This window comes from Psammomys obesus, unplaced genomic scaffold, assembly GCF_907164565.1.
Source record: "Psammomys obesus unplaced genomic scaffold, mPsaObe1.curated_primary_1811, whole genome shotgun sequence".
Lineage (NCBI taxonomy): Eukaryota > Metazoa > Chordata > Mammalia > Rodentia > Muridae > Psammomys > Psammomys obesus.
Genome location: NW_026587556.1, coordinates 11,472 through 34,061, shown reverse-complemented (window position 1 = coordinate 34,061; position 22,590 = coordinate 11,472). Strand labels below are relative to the sequence as shown.

The following is a 22,590-nucleotide window of genomic DNA, read 5'->3' as shown; positions in this document are numbered from 1 at the left end:
ACAGCCTTTGGAGTCCCGAAGCTTGCTTGGGTGAGGAGCGTGTTTCCAGAGACCCCCAGGGTGGCCCGTCTGGAGTCCTTCCTTCACCCAGCAAGGATCTGACAACCTCCACTTCTCAAAGCCAGCTGACCTCTCCCAGGGCTCATCGAGCCTCTTAGCCTCTCGGCGGCGGGCTTCCCTGCCGAGCGAGGACGCTGTCGGATAAACAGCGCACCTTGGCGAAAGCGCCAGCCGCGCCCCGCGACATTCAGGAAGTGACGCAACGCCGGATACGGTCGGCGAAAGCCCTGTCATGCCAAATAGCGGAAGTCCCGCCCACCCCTGACGGCGGAAGTCCGGTCCGCCGCGTCTCCAGGTTTCCTCGTGCGTTCCACCGCCGGCATGGCGCACTACAACTTCAAGAAAATTACGGTGGTTCCGTCTGCCAAGGTATGGGTGACAGGGTTCTTTCTCGCCTATCTTCTTTTTTTCCTGAAAAGTCGCCAGGGAGAGTCCAGGTCTGACTCCCCGGCGCTGAAAGAGGGGGACACCGTGGATCCACTCGACCCTCAGTGCCGTGCTCAACTTGCTAGGCGTTGTCCTCGGGACGCTCAAGATTAGGCCCATTCTTTGAAACCAGACTCTTCCTCCCCTGTCCATGGGTCTCCCGAATCCTAGAGCCTCCCTCCAAGGCCCTAGAATCCCTCTAGAGCCTGTGATTCTTGTATGGCCTCCAAAGTGACAAAAGTGGCTTAGGTGGTGGCCACAGTGAGAAGCAAGCAGGAAGCCTGAAGTGGTAAGTGCTGAGCGTCGTGTGACTCCTGCTTTAGGATTCTAAGTTCCAACGGAGCACCTTCCTCTTTAAGCAAAACTTGATCGTGCTGTCACAGTCTAAAAGTATTTAGGTGGTTGTCATTTGTAGTTGGACTTGGGAAATGAAATTGGTTTTAAGCATACCGAGGTAAACGAAGTCAGTCCAAACTTGTGTAAAATAGCAAGATACAGCCCCCAAAGTATCGAGTTTGGGGGCTGTTTTTAGGAAGTATTTAGGAAGGGTAAAGACACTAAAAGGATTCACGTGTTTCTCTGGCAAGCCATGGTCATTGGATTGCAGGATCAATTCAGAGGAACCAATGTCATTATCATTAAATTTACAGCAATGAGGATATTTTCCACGTCCCCTTTCTGAATGAGTTTGTTTTGAAAAGTTTTGTAGAGAACTAGTATTTTTTGGTGGGCGTGGTGGGGCATTAGGGAGGCAGAGGCAGGTGGACCTCTGGGGACCCTGTCTCAAAAATATAAAAAGTGTATTTTTCATTAGTGAGTCACAGTTATTTCCCTTACATGTCTCTTGTTAGTTCTTCTCTTTCTGATAATCATTGTGGTACATTTCTCACTAGTTTGTAATATTTGGAAAGAAATCAAATGTAGTAATCACATCTTGTATTTTAGTTTTCATGATTGTTTCAACCACTTCTGAAGTGCACATTGAAGGGATCTGTTCACTTTTTAGTTCACTGGAAATAGTGATTATTGGATCAAATGAACTTTGTTAAGATAATTGACCAAGTAAAGAACTTTAGTACTGCATATATTGCTGTTGTCCTGAAAGAGGTCTGTTTCTAGAAAACAAGTCAATTTACATATGTGTAGAAGATGAATGATGGTAATCCCTTGGCAGATGGAAATAAAAATTCAATCTAAAGAGTATGGTATACTTTTGTAAAAGTGTGTGCCAGGTTCTTTGTATAAAATGCATAAACACAGGCTGCTTCTTTAAGAGTCATTTTCTAAAGGAGTAAATAAATATATTTATACCCACATAATGATGGAGAAATGTATGCTATACAATTGGCCCTCTGTCTGAGTTCCAAATACAGATTCAACCAACCGAATATCAAAAACTATTTGAAAGAGGCAGGCGGATCTCTGATTTTGAGGCCAGCGTGGTCTACAAAGTGAGTCCAGGATAGCCAAGCCTACACAGAACAACCCAGTCTTGAAAAAACAAAGAAAAGTTGCATTTGTATATAATGTGCACAGACTTTGTTAGGGTTATGGTTAGGGTTAGGCTTTGGGGTTAGGGTTAAGGATTAGGATTTTGGGTTTGGGGTTAGGGTTGGGGTTACAGGTTAGGGGTTAGGGTTATGGGTTTGGGGTTAAGGTTAGGGGTTAGGTTAGGGTTAGGTTTAGGGTTAGGATTAGGGGTAGGGTTAGGGGTTTTGTTTAGTTTTGGATTAGGGTAGGGTTAGGGTTAATGTTAGGTATTAGGGTTAGTGTTAGTGGTTAGTGTTAGAGGTTTGCAGTTAAAGTTAAGGTTAGGGTTAGGGTTAGGCGTTAGGGTTAGTTTAGTGGTTAGGGTTAGGTTTAGAGTTAGAGGTTAGGGTTATTGGTTAGGGGTTAAGGTTAGGGTAAGGTTTAGGGTAGGGTTAAAGTTATGTTAGGGTTAGTGTTAGATTTAGGGATTAGGGTTAGGGTTTAGGGTTAGGTTAGGGTTAGAGTTAGGAGTTACCGTTAGGTTAGAGTTAGGGTAGGGTTATGTTTAAGGTTAGGGTTAGGTTAGGATTTGGATAGGTTTATAGTTAGCTTTGGGTTAGATTAGGGTTAGGGATTATCTTTAGTGTAGGGGGTTAGGGTTAGGCGTTAGGGTTAGGTTAGTGGTTAGGATTAGAATTAGGGTAGTGCATGGTTAGGTTAGAGTTAGGGTTATTGTTACCGTTAGGGGTTAGTGTTAGGTTTAGAGTTTTGTTTAGAGTTAGGGTTAGGTTAAGATTTGCGTTAGGAGTTAGGGATAGGGTTAGGTATTAGGTGTTAGGGATTAAAGTTAGGGTTAGCATTAAGGTTAGGTTTGGGTTAGCGTTGGGGGGGGAGGATTTACTAGGCTGCCATGGCTGGCCTGGAACTTACAGAAATCTGCCTGCTTTTGCCTCCAGAATGTTGGAATTAAAGGCAAAAGCCACCATGCACAAGGCTTTGTACACAGACTTCTAGAAAAACATTCCCTACATATAGGATTACAGATTTTTAAAGTATATGACAGATGTATGTGAAGTATTGTGCCACTTTATGTAATGAACTCAAACATCTATGTGTGTTTTGATGGGTGGGGGTAAAGAACTTTGAATATAAACTCCCATAAATATTGAGGATTTAGTACAGTATAAGACTATAGTAAGAACAGGGCAGTAGTGGCAACACACCTTCAATTACAGCGATCAGGAGGCAGAGGCAGGAGATCTCTGTGAGTTCAAGGCCAGCCTGTTCTATAGAGCAAATTCAAGGACAGCCAGGGCTACACACTGAGAAACCCTGTTTCGAAAAACAAAAGATACACAAATAAAGAAAAGAATATAGTGATAAATGGCTGAGTCTGGGGAAGCTTTTGAGTAGGCAGTTTTTGAACTGTCTCCTTAAAGATGTGAGGACCGTGGAAGGGAACAGAGTTGAGGAGCTGCAGGCCTGAGCATTCATGCCCTTCATAATCCTTGATGTCTGGATTGTTATTACCTGCTTGCTTTTTGTTTTTTCTTTCATTGGATCTTGGTGTCTTTTTCACTATTTTATTTTCATCATTGTGTTCATTTTATCCTTTATTATAGGAAATGATCAGTATTGTTGAATTAGTGGAAGTGATCAAGGCAAAATAAAATAGCTTTATGTGGTTGGGTTAAAGTGATTCCTCCGACCCCTACTGAGGAATAAATACAAAAATCTCAAATCCTCAATCAGTATATCCTCACATACATAGGGGGTTTTAGATGATGAGCTTTAGTTTTTTAATTTTATATCCCCTTAAAATCAGAGCTACAAAGTCATTGAAGTCAAAGAACTGGCTCTTTTTCTCAGTGGCTCTTCTGATTTATTCTTGAGTTTCCTTAGGAATTTGAAAGTTAAAATAGCATTTAACAAAACCATGGAATAAATTATATTTCAGCAACCATTTAGCAAGGTACCCCCTCCCTCATTTTTAGTGGAAGGGCAACAAGGGAGGGGCCTCCTCTATGAGTTGGGAACATTCACCGATTTTACAGCCATTCCAAAAGAGGGTCCTGGGGGTGACTGGGCACATGGAGCATGCTCCCCTTATGTGGAACAGGTGTTGGGTATTTGGTCACAGTGTGGCGTTCTTGGTGTAGGGTCTGAGTGGGCATAATTAAAGTAAGGCTTCTGACACGGATGGACACCACTAGCACTGGCCCTTTCTGCTAGACTTTCTTGACTGTGAAGAATCTCCCAACCATCTTAGTCTGTGTTAGCTAGCAGGTTTTCTTAAAGGGCAGAAACTATAAAGATGAGCCAAGTTGTATATAAAAATTGCATTAGAAAAAGTAAATTTTGTAGTTTAAACCATGTAGTACTGGATTAGTGTTTTAAGAAGCTTATAAGCAAATGGATAGAAAGTACATGTTTGAATTTTCTTATATGTTCTTTCATCATAGGACTTTATTGACCTGACATTATCCAAGACTCAACGAAAGACTCCAACAGTTATTCACAAACATTATCAAATCCATCGAATTCGCTATTTTTATATGAGAAAAATCAAATTTACTCAACAGAATTACCATGACAGACTCTCCCAGATTCTGACGGATTTCCCCAAATTGGATGTAAGTGACGAGTATGGTTATATAAATATGAGCTTTCAGAGAATCATGTTTAGCCAGTTTGATGTATTCATTTGTCAGAGAAGAAATGAAATAACTGATCTGTCAGTTACTCACATTCAGTGATACGGCTAGTTTTGGAATCCAGCTTTTTTGAATCCTTAGTGTTCTTCCCACACCCCGCCTCAGGAGTACCAAAACTATCTTCCCTGGTTTCTGTATAGTGAGTTTCTGGGCATGCCAGCACCATTGTTAGCTTAGATGAAAGCTCTTGTTTGGTATTCTGAAGCCCGGGATTTTTGTATGGCCAGTGGCTTGCCCAAGTTTCACCTCTGTGTTCTGAGGCCTCCTTTTCCTCTGGGCTCAGGAGAATCAGTGGCCAAGGGAATCCCAGGTTGTAAGCTTGTTACTTCATCATGGTTGATGGTTAGTTCAATCAGTTTCCTTTGCTGACAAGGGATGGCACAGAGAGCTGTAAGTAAAGCTGAACACCCTCCTCTGTGCTTGACTCTCATCACTTGTTTATTCAGCTTCAGAAACTTGAGAACAGACAGTCTTCATTTCTTGGGAACGGTCAAGAACTAGAAAAAAACCCTGAGGGTTATAAAAAAAGAATGAAATTATTTTATAACTGACTTGATAGTAGGAGCCTGATTTTAGTAAACAATGTATTTTAAAGTAGTTAACGTCAAGTTTTTGTGGTTCTTTGTACATTATTTTCATTATTTTAATACATGAGAGAGAGAAATAAAATGCTGTCTCCTAATAATCTGACTGACTACCGTGAAAGTCTTTTCAGGTGGATACAGTATCTAGAATTGTAGTTCACTGAACACATTATATGTCAGGCACAATTCCAAGCACCAGGGATAGAGTAGTAGAAAAGGCCCTGTGCTCAGCTGAGCTTGTTGTCAAAGTAGGTGGGGGATCGTGAATTCTTCACCAGCCTGAGATGCATAATGTGCCTGTCAAAAACAGAATAAATCAGTTTTGGGTTTTATTTGTTTTTTCGTTTGTCCTTTAGAACTATAGCCTTAGCTACCCTGGAATTTACTTTGTATACCAGGTTGGCTTTGAGCTCATAGAGATCCACCTGCATCTCTTCCGAGTGCTAAGTTTAAAGAGCTTCACCACAATACCTGGTGCAAAACATTTTGAAAAGCAAGTTTAAAAAAATTATTAATGTTTGGGAGGCAGAGGTAGTTAGATCTCTATGAGTTCGAGGCCAACCTGGTCTATGTAGTGAGTTCCAGGCCAGCCAAGACGTAAAGAGATCATCTCAGAACAAACAAACAAAGATAGATAGATAGATAGATAGATAGATAGATAGATAGATAGATAGATAAATAGTTAGTTTGTTAGTAGTTCCAGGCCAGCCAAGACTACGTAAAGAGATCATCTCAGATAGACAGACAAACTAAATTAATGGCTTTGTTCTAGTGGAGGGAGCTCATTAACATAAAAGAAATCTGAGTTAGGGAGTTAAGTGTCTGCAGGGAGCTGAAGAGAGCTGAAGAGAGTGCTTCCTATAGGTAGAGAGTGAGTATCAGGAAGGGGTCTGGGGATGAGAGCTACAGGTTTGAAGAAAGAGGAAAGGGAGCTTATTCTCTACTTGTTTTTACATAACTGTTGGAACAGTGACATTGTGTATTTCACTTTTTTCTTATAGGATATCCATCCATTTTACGCTGACTTGATGAATATTCTCTATGACAAGGATCATTACAAATTGGCTCTAGGTCAAATAAACATTGCCAAAAATTTGGTGGACAAGTAAGGTATTTTCTTACTGTAGTATCTTGTAAATTATTATAAAAAAATTAAAAAACCACCTTAGATACTTTCTCTTTTTTTAAGTGTTGCTAAAGATTATGTGCGGCTTATGAAATATGGTGACTCTATGTACCGCTGCAAGCAGCTGAAGCGTGCTGCCCTTGGACGCATGTGTACTATTATCAAGAGGCAGAGGCAGAGTTTGGAGTATTTGGAACAAGGTACTTGTTATACATAAGCAGAAATGAGTTTTACTATGTTCTTTTATGTTGGGACTTACTCTTGATTTTTTAATTTATTTTAATTTTTTTGGAGGTTCAGTAAATGTATGTTTTCAATAATTAATAAGTAAAGCATATACTTGGAAACATTTATTTAATAGGACAGTTTCTGAGTTAGAGCTGGAAATTGGACCTTGTACTTTACTCCTAGCCCTATAATCATTTGTTGTTGGGCATTGTTCTCTTTCCTGTGAAATGGTTGGTCAGGGTTCTCTGAAAGTGTTTCCTGCAGATCTGTGGGGTTCTCATGATAGCCCAGTGAGCAACATGCTAGAGCTGTGCTGGTATTACAGGTGAGGCAACTAAGTGGAATACTTCATGTCACAGCATGCATGCTTGAAAATACAGTGTGGACCAAGTATCAGTCATCATCTTTCCCAACATGGTTTTTAGTCTCACTTTGACTTAAAGCAACCAAAATAGCAGATTGGCAGATTAAATATATGATTCCTAGTGTAGCTATATTTGGAAAATACTCTTGTGTTTACATGTATATGCTATCAGTTTCCTCAGTTATTCCTTATCCTCTTTATTTTTTCAGAAGACTAAGGGGGAGTGCAAGTTCAAGGCCCGCTGGAGCCTGAGTGAATGCAAAGCTTGCTTTAGTGAGACTTTGTCTCAAAGTAAAAAGAGGGCTAGGGATATAGCTCATGATACAACACTTTCCTAGCATGAAAGTGGCCTTAGGTTCAACAACCAGTATGCTTCTGTTGCCTAAAAAAAGCTACAATGAGGAATTTGTGCCATATAAGTTTATTAAAACAGCTATAAGGACTGGAGAGATGGCTCAGTGGTTAAGAGCACTGTCTCCTCTTCCAGAGGTCCTGAGTTCAGTTCACAGCAACCACATGGAAGCTCATCTGTAATGTGCTCTGATACCCTCTTCTGGCATGCAGGTGTACATTCGGATAGAGCATTCATGTATATAAAAATAATTAAATAAATCTTATTTTTTTTAAAAACAGCTATGAGCTTGGAGTATAATTAGATAGAAAGTAAAATTGCAAGCCAAATTTAAATTCTCAACTTTTAACTTAAACTCTTTATAGTACGTCAACATTTGTCCCGCTTGCCAACCATTGATCCAAATACAAGGACTCTGCTTTTGTGTGGGTATCCAAATGTTGGGAAATCCAGCTTCATCAATAAGGTAGGTATGTTTTTTTTTTTTTTTTTTTTTTTTATTATAAAGCATCTATCTCAGTAACTTAAGTCAAAGTACCTTTGTGGGTTTAGGATACATGGGATCGCCCTAGCTTCACAAGGTCCTGATGCCTAAGCGCCCAAGTTCCTTTTGGAGGTTTCACTCAATGTCTGAACCTAGATTTATGTAGTGATTGCCAGGACCATTCATTTTGATTCTTGTGTGTCCTTCAGTTTCTCAGGAGTATGAGACGTGTCAGTTAATTTTTTGTAACAGGTGGAGAGTGTTTCATGGCAGTGTTGTGTCACCTCATTCTGGGAATGCTCTTACACTTGGTGGCAGTCATTGAACTGGACTTTCCCAGCCTAACAAATCACCTGGGTGATTTGTTACCTTGGTCATTGTGTCAACTTTCATCTGAACTATGTGTTTATTGTAATAGAGATTTTCTGAGTCTCTGTCCCCACTCTCTAACTTTTTTTCTGAGACAGGGTCTTGTTATGTAGCCAGGCTGACCTTGAACCTGCTATTCTTTTGCCTGTCTTCAGAGTTCAGGGATTATAAGTATGGGTCCTGTGTCTGGGCTTTGTCTCTCTTTACTTGAGTTATCAAGCTTTGGTGTGACATTTAAGGAAAAGTAATTAGCTACTTTGTGACATATTAGGGCTTACAGAGTACCAGAACAGTTTTGCTTTAAAGCTGTATGTGTTCCCTCTCTCTTTCTGTGTGTGTGTGTGTGTGTGTGTGTGTGTGTGTGTTGTCTGTGTGTGTGAGAGATGAAGGTCAGAGAACAACTTGTAGGAGTTGGTTCTCAACTACCATGTGAGTCCTGGAAATTGAACTCAGGTCATCAGACTTGGTGGCTGACAACCTTTACCTACTGAGCCACTTTGGCTGGCCCAGTAGCTTCTATTTTTGCCCACAAGTTGCCCTGACTTGATAGCAAACAGTACTCTCAAGGATCCTAATTGAAGTTTTGAATGCCTGTCAGCTTTCTCTGAATCTGCCGTGACTATTCGGCGCTGTGGGGAATGATACAACAGCCATACGTAGCTTTTTGAGTTGTGATTTAAATTTTCAGCAAGATGAAAATGTCAGTAACATGAACTGCATCTCAAACCTTGGACAACAGAGTGGGTAGTGGGCCCACGGTGTAAGGGAAGAGGAGCCAGGCATTTGCCAAAGTGGATAATATCTGTTGTATGCAGTTTACTGATGTGCAATCCCTTGGGATTTTCTTTTCTACCAAAAAGTGTGTGTTTGTGTTGTGAGGGTTTGAACCCAGGGCCCACACATACTAGGTGCTGCTCTCCCGTTGCACCTTTTTAATCTTCAGCCTTTTTATTTTGAGCCAGTCTTACCAAGTTGCCCAGACTGACTGTGAGCCTGTTCTCTTCTGCACCAGCAGCATTGTTGTACTTGGCTAAAATTGGTTTTGATAGTGTAGATGCCATGCTTAGATTGTTTGGGGGATTGTGGTATGGAAGTGTTGTTATTGTGAAAATATTGTTTTTGGTTTTGTTCTTCAAGGTGACGAGAGCAGATGTGGACGTTCAGCCCTATGCATTTACCACCAAATCTCTGTTTGTTGGGCACATGGATTATAAGTATCTGCGTTGGCAGGTAAGAGTCTTGTCTGTAAACATAAAATAGACACCTGGGTTTTGTTTAATAGCATTTGATGATTTCTAAAGAGCTTTAGCATATCTCCATCCCTGTAGTGCACTTGGTATAAAGCCAATGGTGAGCAGCATCCTCCTGGGGCAATTCTGAGGTAAGGGGCATGGTTTCTTTGGTCTCACCAAGAGCTTGAAATCTATGTCATGTAAGGAGCACTGGCCTGAGCGGTGGAGATGTGTAATGACAGATCATATTTTTGTAACTGAGAGGAAGCTGGCAGCTGCAATTTGGATTTCTGCATTAGTTCTGCATGGTGATTGCATTTCGTTAGTGATGCCTCTAATGAATAAGAATTTCTGTGTTATGCTCTGTCACTGGAAATGGTATTTCATATTGAAAAGCATTGACAGTCTAGTTTACAACCAAATCTAATTTTATAAATGATGAAGCTAAGTCTTGGGCGTTGGGAGAGTTTGCCATTTATTCCATTTTTTTTCTTTTTTCTTTTTCTTTTTCTTTTTTTTTTTGATGGCTGTGTGAGAAGAGAGCTCATTTCTCCCAAGGGCAGTGTCTCGTTAATGGGCTTTATAGGCTTTCTTTTGAGACAGGGTCTCACTAGCTAGGCTGACTTTAGCTCACTGTGTAGGAGCAAAGTTATATTTTGGCTTCCTTGGTGGTAGGGTTACAGGTGTAAGCCATCTTATCAAGCTTCTGGATTTGGCTTTTGTTTTATAAAGAATATGTACCTTTTCCCCTTGTTTCTTTGTTTATTTTATTGTGGGCAGTTTCTGATGTCATATTTTACTTACTGGTTTTGTTAGAACTGGTTTGGATGTATGAGAATGACTTGGGGACCAGCCAACACATTTGAGTGAGTGTACTTTGGGTAATGGAGCCTGGTTGTTAGGTTGTAGATACCCCAGGGATTTTGGATCATCCTTTGGAGGATCGAAACACCATTGAAATGCAGGCTATCACAGCCCTGGCCCACCTCCGAGCTGCAGTTCTGTATGTGATGGATTTGTCTGAGCAGTGTGGACATGGCTTGAAAGAACAATTAGAACTCTTCCAGAATATCAGACCTCTGTTTATCAACAAGGTAAGTGTGGTAACTAATCTTTTAATTACACACTAGTACCTTTCTGTGTGTAACAGATCTCTGCCTGTCCTGGACTTGCTTTGTAGACGAGGATGGCCTCTAACTCACAGAGATCCACTTGCTTATATCTCCGGAGTGCTGGGATTAAAGGTGTACACTACACATCTGGCTTAATTTACACAGTAGTACCTTCTTACCTTCTTACTCTTAGGTAATGGGTTCTAAGTCCACTGTGGACATCAGAAACCATTGATGATACTGAATGTTCTATGTTACTTGACCACAGATATTAGTTATGTGACAGTTGATTCAATAACTGACATAAACCAAGTGGCTGGTTGCCTGGTAGCATATACAGTGAGTAAGCCAGACAAAAGGATGATTTGTGTACTGGGTGGAATGTAGCATTAAGACAAAAGATTTCATTGCACTGTTCAGAATGGGTCACAATTTATAATTCTTTGTTTATAGAACTTTCCACTTTCTGTTTTGTAGCAATAGTTGATCTCAGCTAGGGTAAATGGAATTGCAGAAAGCAAAGGCATGGATAAAGAAGGGGACTACATTATTCTGTAGTGTGAAAGTAATAATTTCTTTTCTTCCTTTCTAGCCTCTTATTGTTGTAGCAAACAAATGTGATGTGAAAAGAATAGCTGAACTTTCTGAAGAAGATCAGGTAAATCACTGATAAATGAATATACTTTAAAAAAAAAAAACAATTGAATCCTCAGCCTTTCACTTAGAAGGATTTTTAGTTCTTCTAAAACAGGTATGTGTTCTAGAACTAAGATGACCCTCAGTGGTTTAGTGGCAGGATATTAAACCTGAAATGCAACTGCTGATTCCTGCTCTGTCTTCAGTCTGTGGAAAACCTGTGTTTGGGGTAAGGTTTGGGGTTGCTACACTGATTCATTGTGAAATGTGGTTACCTAGGAAAGGACTGCTTTTAGATGGGTACCCAAGAGAAAGCCAGGTACCTAGGTGTGCTTTTATCTCTTCCAGGCCGGGGTATGAGGTGTACAGGAGCATTTCCCACAAGTTACTCTTTAGAATGGGTATAAATATGGCTTCCTTTATTGTGTAAAGGAGCCTGTGGCTAAGTGAGTAAATGAGAACATCTTCTAAGCTCTTAGAAGATGGACTTTGCTGAGCTGTGAACAGGTTTCAGTGTCTGTCAACATTATCCATGAGGCAGGCATGTTGGTAGACATAATTCTTCAAACAATTTGACCCTTTTAGCAGTTTTCAAGATAAATCCTTTGAGAGCCATGTACTTAATTAAATACTTTAGGGGTCAGGCTCAGTGTTCTCACTGTGGTCCCTGACTAGAAGTTCTCTTCACATTTACCCTGTAGCTTGTCAAAAATTAATACCCTCAGGCACACAGACCCCTGATCCAAACACCTATGGTATGGCAACAGTATGAGTTTGCACAGGTGACTGATGCACACTGTCTTACTGAAAACCAAACACTAGAATGAAAAATGTTCTGTGTCATATTTAAATTAAGGTAGAACGTTCCTAAGGTGGGAGGGATCATCTCTTTCCTAACAGCATGCTGATTCCTGCTGTCTTCTATTATATTTTATATATGATAAGGATTAGCTTGTCTTGAGTTGTCTTAGGGCAGAGCACAGCATTTTTTGGTTTTGCTTATTTATTTATTAATATTTATTTATTGACAGTCTAATGTAGGTCAGGATGGCCTTGAACTCTTGATCCTCCTGTCCATTTCAACTGGCAGGGCTATGTATTCTTTAAATTACTAATTATCTAATGCTGATGTCAGAGAATCAGTTTAAAAAGAAGACTAACAAAAAAAGCCATATATCTTGTAAGTAATATGAGTTTGTCGGTCTAAAAGTCATTGAAGAGACAAAGAGGAGAGGGAGTAGCATAAGGAAGTCTTAAGAAGTGAAACAAACTGCTCAGGTATGCAGGCTTTGGGGTCAGACTCAGGTCCAGCTTCACTATTCAGCAATGTGGTAGGAAAGTGAGTCACCCTTCTGAGCCCCGGCGTTTGTCTAGTGAAGGTAATGCCTAGTTTGTCTAGTGAAGATAATTGATTACTTGCCAACTGCCTAGTAGAGAACTGACATCACCTTAGGTCATCTTTCTGATCCCTGGTTTCTCTCTTTAGTAAAGGTAACACTCACATCTTCAGTTGTTGCTCTTACATGAATTAGGAAGTGGATGCTGTTAACAATCTACAGCTGAAGCTGGGTGTGGTGGTTCATACCTATAATCCCAGCACTCGGGAAGACAGAGGCAGGGTTATCTACAAAGTGAGTCCAGAACAGCCAAAGCTATGCAGTACAACCCTCTTTCAAGAAAGAAAGAAGAAAGAAAGAAATCTACAGCTTGCTTAACACTTGTATTATAGGACCTTTACTTATTGGTCCTTTAACAGCATAGTTATTACCACACGTAGGGACAGTTGACAGTTATCACAGGTACAGAAGGCTTAGTGACTATATTACACACAGGGTCATTTGTTTTTCAATAACAGAAATTGCACTCAGAAACGCAAGCTTTCTCTGAAACCATCCTTTAGTCCCTTGATAATGGAAGTTGACCTTGTTCATGGGAAGTTTTAATATCTATTAGGAGTTGGTCACTGGCCTCCAAACTAGGGAGATGTTTGTAGATGTAAATATGACATTTGATGAAGGACATACTTTAGAATCTTAGTGATTCATAAATGATTGCTTAATAAACATTTTTTATGTTTTCTGAAGAATTCTCTTGGGCTGTTTTGTTAGAAACTTTAAAATAAGAAATAGCATTGAAATTATCTTTTAAAAAGTTGATCTTGTCTGCATATGGATATATACATCAGAAATCCCAGCAGATGGAGGTTGGGCAGAAGCTGCTTATTACATATATACATCAGAAATCCCAGCAGATGGAGGTTGAGGCAGAAGCTAGCTTATGTTACATATTGTGTTCTAGGCTAGCCTGGGCTACAAATCAAGGCCCTGCCATTTTAAAACAAAACACAGCAAAAGTTGATCATTCTCTTTCTTGTGTTTTTTCTCCCCCAAGTTACATCTTGGGGCTGTGGATACAGGTCAGTGGCATCTTCTAGCTGAGTTCAATCCTTAATACTGAGAGTTGGGGAGATCTTACAGAGTGTTCTCTATGACTTTGTTCTATGTGACTTTGATCCAGTTTGATCCTGTAGGGGTTTGTTGTATTTATTTTCAAGACAGGCTGTGTAGCCCCAGCTGTCCTGTAACTCACTCTGTGGACCTGGCTGGCCTTGAACTCAGAGATCTGCCTGCCTCTGCTGCTCCAATTATTTGTTTTTAATTGTAGAAGATTATTGTAAAGATTAACTTAAAGCAATTTGTTCTTCAAGGGTTAAAACAAATAGTAGCTGTTAAGCAAATAATCTTCCATTTGCAAAACAGTAGTTTGTTCTTTGGGGAACTGAAAAACAAAAATACATGCTTCACTTCTTTTCTTTTGTATTCCTAGAAAATATTTATAGACTTGCAGGCCGAAGGGTTCCCTGTCATTGAGACCAGCACCCTGACTGAGGAAGGTGTCATTCAAGTTAAAACAGAGGTTGGTGCTTCTTTAACTTGGGGCCAGTATTTTTGTTTTAGAAAAGTCAGTTGTGGTAGAAAACTTTTTTTAAGAATTACTAACACTGAAAACAATTTAGGTTTTTTGTTTGTTTGTCTTTTCCTTGAATGGGATTACTTGTTCAAATTTCTAGAGTCCTATGGATTACATTTCATTGTTTGAGGAAGAGTGGATTAGGGCACTGAGCTGCTTCAGGATTCAGTCGTCAGCCTTCAGCCCATAAAGAGTTGACATCTTTCTCATAGGCCTAGTTAAGTGCTGAAGGAAAATACGTAGGTAATTTAGTACCCACCTGTCAAACTGGGTACTAAATGATGAGTAGGAGATGATTCTTCCTTGTAATGTGTGCAGAATGACGTTGTGACTGTTTTTTAACCTTCTTAGGCTTGTGATAGGCTCTTGGCTCATCGAGTAGAAATGAAAATGAAAGGAAATAAAGTGAATGGAGTTCTGAACAGATTGCATTTAGCTATGCCAAACAAAAGAGATGATAAGGTAAGTTGGCCTTCGCAGGATTCAGTTATTGTGTTGCTGGGTTTGGTCAGGGGTGCTTATCACATGTCTTTTCCTGGTGTTGCAAGTTGTAACACATGATCACAAGCAGCTTTCAGTTTTTTGTTCATGGTCACATGTGCATGTGGGAAGAAGCTGAAGGAGAGTGCTGTGCACCCTGCTTCTCCCTATCAGAGTTTGTTGCTAGTAAGCTTTTTGTTTGTCCAGAGAAGTGGCTTGGGTGTAATTATCCCCCTCCCATTTTTTTAATTGAGCCAGTGGAGGTGTATGTTTTTCTTTATCACTTTTAAGATTTATTTTTCTGTTGTGTGTATGAGTGCCTTGCCTGCTTTGTAGATATGTATACACTGTATGCATTCCTGGTGTCTGGAGGCCAAGAGGGCACCAGATCCGTTGAAACTCTAGTTATAGACAGTACTGAGCCACATATGAATTCTGGGAACTGAACTCAGGCAGGTCCTGAGTTCAGTAAATGTTCTTAACTGCTGAACTCTTATCTCCAGCTCCTCTTTTTTTTTTTTTTTTTTTTTTTAAGCATCTCAAAGAAGCTACACATTTTTAGACTATTAATGTACAGTACTTCTGTAGTTACTAGATTTTGGCTTCTACAGAAAACAGGCTTTGTTCATAGCTAAAATACTTTAAAAGTGTCATTTTCCTCTGTATTTTTATGTTTTTGTTCTTGTTGTTTGCTTTCATTTCTCTTCTGGAATGAAGCTTTGTGTTTGCTGAATTTATTTTGTTATGTGGGAGGTGTGGTTTACTACTTGTGAGCCTAGTTTCATGGGGTAGTTATTGGTCTCAACTAATGACTTTAATGCCACTGAATTCTATACATACTTGGGTTTATGCCTGTTTTTCATTGATTGATTGATCTATTCTCTTATTTTCTTTCTTTTTTAAAAATTTTTATTAATTATACTTTATTCACTTTGTATCCCCCAATCTTATTTTCTTATATAATTTTTCTGGATAATTTTTGTTTTCTCCAAATGAACTATAGAACCAATTTTGGGGGTTGTCTTGTCTACTTTGCCCAATCTGGCCCTGAAACTCCTCAGAATGCACTTTGTTTTAATTTGCTTAGGTGATTTTGTGTTTGCTTTGTAGACTACCTTTTTTTTTTTTTTTAGTTTTTTTGTTCCTTTAAGTTTTTCTCATACTCTGGAAGGTATTTCACATACTTTCAATAATATGTTCTTAGGAGAGACCCCCTTTCATCCCGGAAGGAGTGGTGGCTCGAAGGAAAAGAATGGAGATTACAGAGTCCAAAAGGAAGAGGGTAGGCGACTGTAACACTTTGCTGGGTTTCTTATGGAATGGGACAGAAGACCTGCCTGTGCGCCAGAAAAAGCAGTGTCAGGTGGTGGCGATGTAACAGAGGCCCAGGGCTTTAGCCATATGACAGGCTTGATGGAGTAGACACAAACTCAGTGTGCCCAGGGCTCAGCCCTGACAGGGACACAGTGGTGAATCTTTAACATATTCTTGAATGAAGCTCTTTAGTTGATGTGCTGTTGCAGTGAATAAAATCCACCAAATGGGCAAAAGCAGCCAGGACTCCTGTTAGATATGGATAGATTTGGACAGAAAACATCAGAGGACATTTCATTGGCAAGGAGGTAGCAAATCCTTTTAGTAAAAGCTAAAATAAACTTTTGGGGGTTTTCTTTGCAGGAACGAGATCTTGAGCTGGAAATGGGAGATGATTATATTTTGGATCTTCAGAGTAAGTAAGGTGTTTTGAAATGTCAGCTGTATGAAATTGACTCAGAAAAGAAAGGGACTCACTGTGTGAAAGTCTTCCAGTGGATTTGTTGGTTTTTTATTGTTTGAAGATTGGTTTTTCATTGTTTGAAGATTAGAAGTTATAGACTTGCAGAGCTGTATAAAATGTCTTAAATGTCTTCCATATTATTTTCTGTTGTTTCAGATGAAGGGATTATTTTTTGTAGTATTTGAAGGTTGGATATATGGGTCAGTGTTGATCTTGTTAGTAATAACTTAGGCAGTATTGACCACAACTGTTCTGTTAGCATGTAAAGTGTTTTTACTTGGCAACCAGAATAATCATTTTGGTGGCACAGTACTTGAAGATACTAGATACTATCACAAACATTACTCTTTTTTTTTTTTTCTCAATGTTAGAATACTGGGACTTAATGAATTCATCTGAGAAATATGATAAGATACCAGAGATTTGGGAAGGCCATAACGTTGCTGATTATATCGATCCTGCTATCCTGAAGGTCTGCAACACTTTTTAAATTACCCTGCCCACCTTGACATGCAAACGCAACTTGATCAGTTTTTACCCCTTGTTTTATGCCCTAAGGCATCCTTCTGTCCTGCTCCCTGCTTCCTTGGAGACATCATTTTTCCATTCAGATGGTACTAGTCTCTATTCTTCCTTTGTCCTATGTAGTTCTGGTGATGCCCAGGCCTTTCACTCTGACCCGTAATGGACTGTGCCATTTTGGCTTGCGTTGATATTGTAGTCTGGAGGTCCTGTCACTGGCTCAGGCTTCTCTCTTTTGTATCATTTTGTATCTGTTGTAGATATTTTCCTAGTCTTCTCAGAGCTCCTTCTGTAGACTCCTTTTGCTAGTCCAGCAAGTGATATTGCATTACCAAGAACGTCCGTGGGGTGTGAACTCTGATTTCCAGATTTCTGTGTCTCACTGACCTTTTTATGTTTAGATCCCTCTAATCTGAAAGAAAGGTTAACTTCAGTGGGTGGTGCCTTTTCTTAGACATATTCCCCTTGAGAGCTGTCCTGTCAGTGACTTTTCCTGCCTAGGTACCTATCCCTTACTTGCTCTTTCACTGCAAGTCAATGTTTACACATTTATCTTGTCATTTATCTATTTGTGGATTTGTGTGTGTGTGTTTGTGTGTGTGTGTGTTATGCTGGGGATCAACCCAGGGTTTTGTGCTTATTGGGCCAAGACTTTTGCCATTTAACTATGTCCCCAACCCCATATATGTATTTAAAATTTCATTTTGTCTTATTTTGTAACCTGTATGGTTGTATTTAAGGATGCTATTTGAGAGGATGAATGGGAGTTTGTACATATTTATTTAGTGTATCTGCTGGGAACACTGGGTATGAGGGAAGGGGTCCTACATTTTAATCTTTAAAGATGGAATTGGCAGAAAATAGTGCATGCAATATTCATGCTGTCTCTATGGCCTTCATGTGTCTTCTGTGAGATTAACTGCACACAAGTGGGGTCCAAGTTGTGACTAAACCACAACATATTCATTTCTTCAGAGATTTAAGCAAACATTATTTCTATAAATATGTTGCTACACTTCCTTCCTCGCAAGTTTTTCTTTGTTAATGTTACGATTATTTTTAAAGAAATTGGAAGAATTAGAAAAGGAAGAACAGCTCAGAATAGCTGCTGGAGAGTATGACAGTGACTCTGAAAGTGAAGATGAAGAAATGATGGAAATCCGACAGCTGGCAAAACAAATTAGAGAAAAAAAGAAGTTGAAAATTCTACAGTCCAAAGAAAAGAATACACAGGGACCTCGGATGCCCCGAACTGCTAAGAAGGTCAGTGTTGAGTGTTGCACAGGTCCAGGCTCACATTCTGAATCCTCTGTAAACTGCCACCAGAGACAGACTTCCGTTACTTGGGTGTGTCAGGTGGGACACTGAGGGACTCAGGTACACGGACTTACAAGGTAATTTGTTTTGGGCTGTTAGATTCTGACAGCTGCATCTTTGCTCCATGTATTGAAACTCCAGGTACATCCCTGTTACAAACTGAGTCATTGCTAAAGTGATGCAAGTTAAAACTGAACTTGCTGAAGTTTGAGGATGTTAGTTAGTTGTTAAATAGGGTCTCATATAGTTCAGGTTACCCTTGAGTGTATGTAGCCAAGGAACTCCTGACTCTGAGTCCTGCTCTATAAAGTGCCAAGATTAAAGCTGTGTGCCACCATGCCCAGTGCTAACATTTTTATATTATTTAATTATTGATTGAGACTCCTAAATCCACATTTATCAGTTCCTGTTACTGGTGAGGATGAGGGAACCACTCTGTGAATGGATCAGAAGACGTCAGGATTCTTCCCCCTTCTTGGCTTCATATTAGGTCATCATTGTCTCCCACTTCTGTTCTTGTCTAGATGACAAATTAGGCCCATGTCACATGACTACTTCTGTGGCCATAGCCTCCCTGAAAGTTGGGATAAGAGAGTGGCAGGTTTCCAAAAGAGACAAGGTTCAGGGCAATTAAAATACAATGGGAGGGGAAGGAATGCATTTTGGCATTGTAGATTTCATGATGGACATTCCTGGTTTGAAAATACTGTTTTCATGTGATTGAGTGGCTGCTAATGGTTACAGACATGCTTGTGTTTCTCCTGATGGTGCTCAGTGGTCTCTGAGGAGAAACTGTTTCACTGAGTCAGTCTCATCTCAACTTTAGTACCTTCTCTAGTCTATGCAGCCATTCTCTTCTCCCCAGGAACATACAGTCTTGCCATGGCTTCTGCATAGCAAATGTACTATGGGATTTAATAGAACTGTCCGGAAATAAAAGTTATCCCAACTGGGAAAAAAAAGCATACAGTATGTAATAGATCATTGTAAAGGGTATACTTTGAAGATTCAGAGCAAGAACAAATCAGTTTTTCTTGTTGTATGCTGATAACATCGATCCTTTATTTACCAGATTGTGGGTCGGTAGGGGAAATCTCCATCTTTCTCTTCCAGTCCCTAAGGAAATGATAAGGGTTGTGAGCGTTAGACTCCAGAGACTGGACAGAATATTTGTCTACCTACCTATTTATCTATGAATCACAGTATAACCTGTATATTTTTTTCTTCTCTTTCTTTTAAAATTAAATTACAACAGATATTTTACTTAAAACAAGTTATCTTTTCCCCTTTACTTCAGGTTAAACGGGCAGATTTGGAGAATGAGATGCGTAGTCTTGGTGTTGACATGGATGATAAAGACAATGTAAGTCATGGTTTCAATGATTTGTGCTTTTATTTTGAGACATTGTCTTACTGTGTAGTCCAACCTGGCTTCAAACTCAGTGTTTCCCTGCTTTAGTGCTGGTAGTCGTGTGTGCTACCATACCTCACCTTCAGTCATGTGTTGCTTAATGATGTGGATATGTTCTGAGAAATCTGAATGTCAAAGCATGTACACAATATACATAAACCTCAAGTATGTCTGCTACCTAGACTGCTTGGACTGGGGGTTAAAACCTCAACATGTACATGATTGATGTTAACCAATAGAGAACATTAGCTCACAGAGCATGTGCAAGAGCTATGGCTCAAAAACACCATCTGATTTACAACAGCATACCCACAGGCATTTCTGAAACCTTCCCAGGAGGGACAGGAGCAGCATAGTGATACTTGTGACCCTTAACCCTTCGCTTCAAACCAGACCCTGTGCCAGTAAATCTCGGTAGACATTGCAAATTCTTTCGCTCATATGATAGTGGTTCTTAAGATCTTAATTGTTTTTTCTTTTTGTTGAAGTACTTTTGGTTGTTACCAAATTTGCTGTTTGTGTGTTTCAGGCCCACTATGCCGTCCAGGCAAGACAGTCTCGGAGTGTCACTAGGAAAAGAAAACGAGAAGAATCTGTTCCACCCTCTTCCATAGCTCGGAGTCGGAGTTGCTCTCGAACTCCACGAGATGTTTCTGGTCTTCGGGATGTCAAGGTTTGTTTCTTTGTGGGACAGAAGAAGTTAAGAGCCTTGTTCCACACTTGTGTGTGTGTGTGTGTGTGTGTGTGTGTGTGTGTATGTGTTTACTTTACAAAGCCTCCAGCAAACAGCAGCTGTTGTTTAGAGGAGCAGGGATATGCTTAAGAGCTTAGCTGTTCATTCTGCCCTCCAGTTTGTGGCATCCTTTGGAGAGGAAAGTGGATTAAAAGCATTTGGTTTCTCCTATAGGTGTCCTGGTAAACCATTCTGAAACCCTTATTCTGGAGGATGGACAGAGACACGATCTCATAAAGTATGGACAGTTTGGGCTTATGTCCCAACTGTTTGCAAAATGCTAGGAAGAGGCCCCCATTTCCACTGTGAGGAAGAAGCCCAGAGGAAACTTACTAGAGGAATTTTTGCCCTTTAAGGTGGTAACCAGGGTCAATGTCTTACAATAATGTAATAGTTGTTTAAAATATCACTGAAACATCTTTTTAATCTTTTTACAGAAAAATATTTTTTCTTAATTTTAGTATTTTTAAAATTCACATATTAAAAGAAAACCTATGTAAGTTGGTAGCCTGAATTTTCATTTCAGTGTCATTTTGATCTTGAGGTCTAGGAAGTGAGTATTGAATTGAGGCATTGTTTTACCATGTGTCCCAGGCTGGTTAGGAATCCATACTTGTCTCTGTAAACTCACAGTCCTCCTGCCCCAGCTTCCATCTTAAGATAGGATTACAAGTGTGCACAACTGAACTATGGACTTTAATACAGGCACTGACAGTTAGGAGTCAGATGTGGCAGTGTGCTCTCATGGTCCTGAGTTTCAGTGTGTTACTCTGAGAGTTTGAACAGATACTGTGTAGTCTTCTAACTCTAAGAGGTCCAAGGTACTGACATAGTCACTGAGTTCCTGCAGATAGTGTAGTGGTGTGAGAGAAAACGGTAACTGAGACTCAACAGAGTCTTTATAGTCCACACCTGCTTTCGTAACATGGCTCCCTGGTGATCCATTATTACCAGGATAGAAATGTGACTCTCATTAATGTGTATTCTCCTGTATAGATGGTGAAGAAAGCCAAGACTATGATGAAGAAAGCGCAGAAGAAGATGAATCGCTTGGGGAAGAAAGGGGAAGCTGATAGACATGTGTTTGATATGAAGCCCAAGCACTTACTCTCTGGGAAGAGGAAAGCTGGTAAAAAGGACAGGAGATAGTGTCCTCTTCAGTTGGCATAGTTTGACTAGACTCTTGCTGTTTTGGGCTGTGGAGTAGTATGTTTTCTAAAATTTGGAAATCACCATCTGTTAAACAAAAGAAACAATGAAATGACATTAAACTTACTGCTTTGCTGACAACTGGTGAACGAGCGAGCAGTGTTGGTGTCACTGCACAATTCAGATGTTTAAGTACAGAGCATTCTATACTTGATGACATGAATGTTTCACATCTGCATAACTAATTTTGCAGAAAAGATGTATTGACGTAAGTAGGGTACTTTTGGTGTGTGTGGGGGGCTGTTTTGTAGTGGAACTTCGTTTTGTTACCCAACCTACCTATTTTGGTTAAAAAAGCATCTGCTGGGAGGTGTAGGCAGAAGGCTACCCCCATTTTTGAGGGCCTGGGCACAAGCACATTTAAATTACTCTCTTAAATTATTTTCTAGACCTGTAGTACTTTGTCTCATTGTAACTTCAACCATTTTATCCAAAATAAACCTCCAGCAAAAACATAGTTTTGCTTATTTACATTTTTTATTTAGTTTAATTAACAAGTTGCTATTGATGGCAAATGAAAAAAGATAGGACTTTCTTTTTTTTTTTATTCTTAGAGCAAGAATACTTTTTTAAGAAAAATAAATGCCTAAGATACAGGCTCACATCCAAAAATAAATGTCTTTCATAAACTTGCTGAATTACAAGAAAGAATGGAGCAAGCGTAAGCAAGACTGGTGCCCTGAAAAGCACAGGAACAATGCCGCGAGGACTCTGTAGCTCAAGACAGTCTTCCAGCTGTCTGTGCCTCCTGTCGAAACGCAGTGACGTGTTACACATGTACAAACACACTATCAGAAAATCATGCACTATGTTGAGACTTCAGCTTTAAGATTGGCTTTTTAATGTGTTTTAGTTCTCTGATGAGATTTGATGTCTTGATTTATTTTTTAATGTCTAGATGATTGCTAACTTAAAGTCTATAGCCAAGGCTACAGAGAGAAACCCTGTCTTGAAAAACCAAACCAAACCAAACCAAACCAAACCAAACCAAACCAAACCAAACCAAACCAAACC

General features: G+C 39.9%; 1 protein-coding gene across 1 annotated transcript; it reads left to right on the top strand.

Moving 5' to 3' along the window:
- Positions 1 to 333: 333 nt before the first annotated feature.
- On the top strand, positions 334 to 22,033 carry Gtpbp4 (GTP binding protein 4). The gene is made up of 17 exons (XM_055603942.1): positions 334 to 429; positions 4,419 to 4,589; positions 6,256 to 6,359; positions 6,444 to 6,580; positions 7,690 to 7,790; positions 9,315 to 9,407; positions 10,312 to 10,503; positions 11,114 to 11,179; positions 13,984 to 14,073; positions 14,479 to 14,589; positions 15,812 to 15,889; positions 16,285 to 16,336; positions 16,756 to 16,856; positions 17,972 to 18,169; positions 19,521 to 19,586; positions 20,164 to 20,307; positions 21,364 to 22,033. Exons 1-17 carry the CDS (start codon positions 382 to 384, stop codon positions 21,514 to 21,516), a joined length of 1,905 nt encoding a protein of 634 aa, XP_055459917.1. The 5' UTR covers positions 334 to 381; the 3' UTR covers positions 21,517 to 22,033.
- Positions 22,034 to 22,590: the final 557 nt, after the last annotated feature.